Source organism: Boleophthalmus pectinirostris, unplaced genomic scaffold (assembly GCF_026225935.1).
Source record: "Boleophthalmus pectinirostris isolate CB_2022bp ecotype Guang Dong unplaced genomic scaffold, ASM2622593v1 HiC_scaffold_23, whole genome shotgun sequence".
Lineage (NCBI taxonomy): Eukaryota > Metazoa > Chordata > Actinopteri > Gobiiformes > Gobiidae > Boleophthalmus > Boleophthalmus pectinirostris.
In genome coordinates, this window is record NW_026571207.1 from 888,101 (window position 1) to 895,370 (window position 7,270).

The 7,270-nt window shown below is 42.2% G+C and overlaps 1 protein-coding gene across 1 annotated transcript in view; it reads right to left on the minus strand.

The window, feature by feature from the left end:
- aff2 (AF4/FMR2 family, member 2) overlaps positions 1-7,270 on the minus strand; it is a gene marked incomplete at its 5' end in the record, with an annotated part of 94,120 nt that overhangs the window by 39,375 nt on the left and 47,475 nt on the right. The window contains one exon of the mRNA XM_055159571.1: positions 5,620-5,675. Coding sequence (XP_055015546.1) covers positions 5,620-5,675 — 56 coding nt within the window. The remainder of the gene's footprint in view (positions 1-5,619; positions 5,676-7,270) is intronic.

The window sequence follows — 7,270 nt, forward strand, 5'->3', positions numbered from 1 at the left end:
TTCCAATCAGAACCTTCCCCCGCCCTCACGTTAAAGGTTGTATAGAGGATTTTTTAAGGGAAGAGCAATACAGCAAGAGTCTTTTTTAAATGTTGCGCATGGTGACACGATCTTCCTCCTCATGCCTCTTTACTCTACAAATCACGCTTGTTTACATCCAGTGCATGAATTTCTGTTGAAGTGACTTGTCTAGAAGTAATTTAGCGACCGACGCGTCAGTTTTTAGACCCTTTGTCAGCTTCAGTCGCGCCGTCGCTGGAAGGAATCTCCAAGAATCACCTCAGTTTGGCTTCGCTCCTTTTCGCCTTTCTCTTCTTCTTTCAGCGACCTCAAAAACGGACTTTCTTTGGCGGCGAACCGGTCGTGGATTCTCGTCCGACATCGCAACAAACTTTGTGCGAACTGCGACGAAGCGACGGTTTGAAAAAGCCTCTTAAGAACCGCCTGCATAAACCGCATAATCCCCACACAGCCGCAATTCAGTATACTTGAAACGTAGGGAGTTTGAATTGACAACCTAACAGCCAATAGATAAAGAGGGAGCCTCTTTTTCTATTGGCTGATGTTTATCTGGCCTCACTACGTCCACAGTTGATAGATTTTCATTCTTTTTTTTTTTTTTGGTCATAATTCCAAGGCTGCTGCGTCTCTGTAATGGTATTTTAAACTTTTACTGACAATTTTGAAACTAAAAAAAAAAATCCTCCATACAACCTTTAACCCTTACATACTGTTCATTTCTGAAGCCTTCACAGTTTGGTTTGGGTCAAATTTGACCCGGACCAAGAATTCCCTCATAGTAAGTGTCTAAACCACATTTTGAACTACAGATCTATTTAAAATGACTAAACAGACTGTCCCACATGAAGAAATAAGTGTAACAGCAGGAAGAGCAGATTTTTGCAACACTCGTTTTTGGAGTAAAAACATCGACATCACAATAGTCCAATGAGGTTCATTTGGTCTTCTGATATTCTATGTTATTAGGTTCTTTTTTTCAGACCTAGAGTGTTATTTCATACCTGACAGTTTGTTCTGCTCACGAGCGTCTTCCTCAGAGTCACGTGATGTTGCTGTGTCGTGTCTGGTCAGTTGATTTAAACAGGTTTTTGCGCCGTCTTCCTACCGGTGGAGGCAGGACGACAGCGCCACCTGCAGTCCCACTTCCTCGGACAGCTCCCAGGTGTGTGAGAGTAAAAAAGCCCCTCGTCCCGGTTACAGTCCTGGGCACGTTTCCGTATTTCGATTGCTTCTTTAATCCAGCGGCGATGTTTGTTTTCCTCTGTCCAGGTGATGTTTGCTCCATAACGTGGTTCTCTCTTTTGCACTGGTCAGAAACGGCCGATTTGAGTTGTTCCTGTTCTGCTTTGTGTTTCGCCTTCGCTGTTTCCTTCTCGCATTCTGTTCTATGTTCCTTTTTCGTGGATGAACGCCCTCCCTGTTTCCCCGATGTTGTGTTATTGCAGGACAGCAGGGTTTCGTATATGACATTGCATTTATGCTCCGGTTCTATTTGTCTTTCGGGTGGACGAGTATTTGTCTGAGTTTTCTGTTCGGTTTCACTGGTGTGATGATATTGTTGATATTGTGTTTTTTCTCTGTACTTTTTCTGTTATGCCCCTGGTGTGTGGTAATGTTCCCATGCCTGTGCTAATTTTTTCTGTTTCTTGTTCTGTTTTTCTTTCTCCTTAACCTGTTGTTTCCCTTTGTTTATTGCCCATTTGTGGTACTGGCATTTGCCTTAGCCATTGTGAAGTGTCTCTTCTTCCTGTTTGTCTTGTTTCATCTGTTATGATGTTGTTCCTGTTCAAACATGTTCTACAACGGAGAGTTTGTGGTGTGGGGTTCTGATGTCCGTAAGTCGCGCCCACGGGGACTGTAAACCGGGACGAGGGCTTTTTTTACTCTCACAACCTGGGATGCCGTCCTGAGGAAGTGGGACTGCAGGTGGCGCTGTCTCCTGCCTCCACGGTAGGAAGACCGGCGCCAAACCTGTTTAAATCAACTGACCAGACGACACAGCACATCACGTTGATCTGAGGAAGACGCTCGTGAGCGAACAAACTGTCAGGTATGAAATAACACTCTAGGTCTGAGAAAAAAACCTAATAAACATAGTCCGGTTTACAAAACACCTAAAACATAAAGCCATTATGATTTTTATATATATTATTGCATTTGAAAATGACATGAACATTCTGGAACTGTTGGAATTTATAATATATCCATGTTTATTAACTGTAATATTCTGCTTTGTTCAAACTAGTCGGTGCATCAGAGCAGTGGGAGGAAACTCTGCGTGTGTGGGACTGTGTTTCTGTGTTTCCCACATTTGCAGGAGGTTGTAGATGTTTTGCAGTTTCTTCTTTGCAGGTCAGAAGTTGTATCTCCTTCTCTTCTGTGTCCTTGTGTTGGTTTCTGGTGGGACTTCTTGATCAGGGTCAGGTTCAGATCACTGCACTGGCCTCACCGACGCTGCTGAAGCTGCTGAAGCTGCTGAAGCTGCTGAAGCTGCTGTGTGGGGGAAGCTGGTGTCTCCTTTGCAGACAGGGAGTCACGAGGGCCTTTCCAAGCTCCTCCAGAAAAGAACCTCCTCCAGTTCCTCCTGCTTGGCCTCCAGGTCGGGTTCATCTCGCTCCATAGACAAAGTGGACCAGCAGCTGTGCCTGTAACTTGGTCAAGGTTTTCCACTCCTCCTTTGTTGGCATTGAAGTCAAGGATGATGATGATGATGATGATGATGATGAGCTCACCTCTGCAGCCATATTATTATGTGTAATGTGCTCATAAGGACGACATTCTTGTTCTTCTTTTACATGTACCAGACAAGTGTGGTGTCCTGAGTGAACTTACTCAAACTTAGAAGAAAACACCTCTCTCCCACTTGATTTGACTTGTGTTCCTCCTGTGCTCCATAAACAGGATGTTCACTCCTTCACTGTTTTGAGATTCTCCTTTGCCCCTTCAAAAACCAACAGGCGTCTGTCTGTGTGAAACTCTTGAACTGTTGAACTCTGTCACCTCTGTCCCATCAAAAATACACACAAACACGATCTGTGCAGTTTCAGTTTCAAGTTGCCCTAAAACTTCCATTTTGCTTCATTTGACCCACACTGATAGAACTAAAATCCATCAAATTTGACCCGAAACAGCCTCAGTGTCGCGAAATTTGTAGCACCTGTGCAAAAGTATAAAATTTTAAAATATTTTAATTTTTGTGTACTTTGGCCATATTTAGGAAAAGTCATCAAATTTCAGGATAAAAGATGTTTAGGGTATTTTTTCTACTGTTGAATGTCAAAACTGGTCAAATTTGACCCAAACAGTATGTAAAGACGATTTAACGAGTTTTCCATGTAAACCCTCAAATCGGAATTTTTATTTCCATGGAAACTCCAAGGAGAATATCTGAATTCCGAAGTATTAATTCAGAATTTAAAAACATCATGTAAACGTGGACACTCGTGGACAAACTGCTGATTTTTTTTTTTTTTTACGCGGTTTATGGTTCATATCTCTGTGATGACGTCACCGTGGTAACCGCTGAACATTCCGCCATAGACAAACATGTAGAATTCCTCCAGCGTGACGTCAGCAGGCCCGCGTCCTCCGTCCAGGCAAATTCTAGAACATGAACTCAAACGATGTCGTCCCGATTTCCGTCCGCACAAACCCTCCGCCGGTCTGGTGCGCTGAGCCTGGACTCGGACCCGGACCAGGACCAGGACTCGGACTTGGACCCGGACCAGACCAGACCAGATGTGGCCCTGGGACCAGATGTTGCTGCGTGTGTGGGTGAGTGTAGTTTCAGCTGGAAGAGTTCAGATCCAAATGGAAAAAGGAAAAAAAAAAAAAAAAAAAGTCGGAGAAGAAGAAGTGGAGCGAGACCAGAGCCCGGACTCAGAGAGGAGAGAGGATCTGCACACCGCCCCGCGACCAGAGGGTCTCAGGTTCTACTCCCGGACTCTGCGGGGTCTTTCTCTGTGGAGTTGGCATCTAATGAATGTCTGAGGAAAACCAGGACTAAACCAGACTAAACGGGACTAAACCGCGAAAACGACTAAACCAAGACCAAAACTCAGGTTAAACCAGATAAACCGGTCTAAATCAAGTCTAAACCAGTAATGAACTAGGACTAAACCAGGACTAAACCGGAACTGAATCAGGACTAAACCGGAATTAAACTAGATCTAAACGCAGGACTAAAACAAGTCCAGAACTCAGGACTAAACCAGGTCTACAGCAGGAATATTGCAGGACTGAACCAGGACTAAACCAGGTCTAAACCAGAACTAAACACAGGACTAAAACAAGATCAAAACTCAGGTCTTACCCAGGACTAAACCAGGTCTCATCTAAGACTAAACCAGGACTAAACTGGAACTAAACCAGATCGAAACACAGGACTAGACCAAGACCAAAATTCAGGACTAAAGCAGGTCTAAGCGAGTACTGAACCAGGACTAAATCAGAACTAAATCAAATCTAAATATGACTAAACCAAGACCAAAACTCAGGACTAAACCAGGTCTAAACCGGATCTAAACAAAGGAGGAAAACAAGACCAAAACTCAGTTCTTATCCAGGACTAAACCAGAACTAAACCAGATCGAAACACAGGACTAAACCAAGACCAAAACTCAGGACTAAACCAGGACTGAACCAGGACTGAACCAGGAATGAACTAGGACTAAACTGGAACTACACCGGATCGACTAGACCAAGACCAAAACTCAGGACTAAATCAGGTCTAAACGAGGTCTCAACCAGGACTGAACCAGGACTAAACTGGACCTGAATCAGATCTAAATACGACTAAACCAAGACCAAAACAGGACTGAGCCAAGACCAAAACTCAGGTCTACCCAGACTAAAACAGGTCTAAACTGGATCCAAACACAGAACTAAACCAGGTCTAAACCAGGACTAAGGCAGGACTGAGCCAGTACTGAACCAGGTCTAAACTAAGACTAAACCAGATTTAAACCGGATCTAAACACAGGACTAAAACAAGACCCAAACCAGGTCTGATCCAGGACTAAGGACCGTCTTCATTTCGACCATTTTAACAAAGTTTAACAGAAAATTAATCCAAATGTGACGATGAAAATCTGGAGTCGTTTCTCAAAATCGTGGCTCGTAAAACACGGGCAAAGATCTATTTTGTAGTATTTTAAAGAGTATTTTAGAGTATTTGGAGTATTTGAAAAAATATTTTGGAGTATTTTAAAGAGTATTTTAGAGTATTTTGGAGTATTTTAAAGAGTATTTTAGAGTATTTTGAGTATTGTGTATTTTGGAGTGTTTGGAGTATTTTAGAGTATTTTAAGAGTATTTTTGGAGTTTTTTGGAGTATTTTAAAGTATTTGTTTTGGAGCATTTTATTTTTTTTAGTTTTTTTGGATTGGAGTATTTTGGAGTATTTTAAGGAGTATTTTGGAGTACTCTGTAGTATTTTAAAGAGTATTTTGTAGTATTATAGAGTATTTTAGAGTATTTTGGAGTATTTTGGAGTATTTTTTTTTAAAGAGTATTTTGGAGTACTCTGTAGTATTTTAAAGAGTATTTTAGAGTATTTGGGGTCTTGTGTACTAAAGAAAGAGGTAAAAGTAAACTCACGATTTCTGTGGAGCGGTGGTTTTGGTTGTGGGTTTGTTCGCCGCGACGCTGCATCTCTCTGAAAAATACAAAACAAAACAAAAATACACAAATATGAGACGAGCAGATGAAGACCAAAAACAAAACACTCTACACCAGGAGAACCCAAAACCCGGACCACGGACCAGGACTAAACCAGGACTAAACCGGGATTTAACCAGGACTAAAACCAGGACTGAAAAAGGACTAAAACTAGGTCTAAACCAGGACTAAACCAGGACTAAAACAGGATTTAACCAGGACTAAACCAGGATTAAAACTGGATCTAAAACAGGATTTAATCAGGACTAAAGCAGAACTAAACTGGATCAAAACTCAGGACTAAACCAGGTGTAAACCAGTCTAAACCAGGAATGAAACCAGGTCTAAACCAGAACTAAACCAGGACTAAAACTGGGTCTAAAACAGGATTTATTCAGGACTAAACCAATTCTAAACCAGGTCTAAAATCAGGGCTAAACCAGGTCTCAACCAGAACTAAACCGGGATTTAACCAGGACTAAACTGGGTCTAAAAACAGAAATTTTAATCAGGAAAACAGGTCTAAACAGGTCTAAACCAGGTCTAAAACAGAACTAAAACGAGGACTAAACCAGAATTTAACCAGATCTAAACACAGGACTAAAGCAAGACCAAAACTCAGGTCTAAACCAGGACTAAACCAGGTCTAAACCAGGTCTAAGCAGCACTGTTCTTCACCTTTAACGATCAGAGGTTTTTCTCGTTTTTGCGTCTTCGGTTCGTCTCTTTTGTGTTTTGATTTGGCGTGTGAGACGTGCAGCTGTGAACACTCGGAGCTGTTTACGCCGCCGTAATCAGATCACTCCACAAATCAGGTTACAATCAGATTTCTCCGTGTAAATGTAAACACAGAGAAGTGAAGATTTTTCCACCAAAACAAAGATCGAGTTTTTTGTTTTTGTTTTGTTTTTTTCTCGTTTTCTGGGACTCGGTCGGGTTTGGATGTTTGGTGTAAATAAAATCGTGTTAAAAGTTTATTTTTTTGTTCATCCTCGACTCTAAAATCTGACACTAAAAACACAAACAACAAACACGTGAAATTTATGATCCGCTGAAGTTTAGACCTGGTTTAGTCCTGGTTTAGTCCTGGTTTAGAGTCCTGGTTTAGACCTGGTTTAGTGGTTTAGTCCTGGTTTAGACCTGGGTTTAGGGGTTGTCCTGGTTTAGTCCTGGTTTTAGTCCTGGTAGGGTTGGTTTAGTTTAGTCCTGGTTTAACCTGGTTTAGACGGTGGTTGGTAGTCCTGGTTTAGTCCTGGTTTAGAGACCTGGTTTAGTCCTGGTTGACCTGGTTTAGGGTCCTAGACCTCCTGCGGTTTAGAACCTGGTTTAGACCTGTTAGACTGGTTTTAGACCTGGTTTAGACCTGGTTTAGACCTGGTTTAGACCTGCCTGGTTTAGACTTGGTTTAGACCCTGGTTTTAGTCCTGTTTAGACCCTGGTTTATTCCTGGGGTTTAGTCCTGGTTTAGTCCTGGTTTTAGACTGGTTTAGACCTCCTGGTTTTAGTCCTGGTTTAGTCCTTGGTTTAGACCTGGTTTAGACCTGGTTTAGTTGGTTTAGACCCCTGGTTTAGTCCTGGTTTAGTCCTGGTT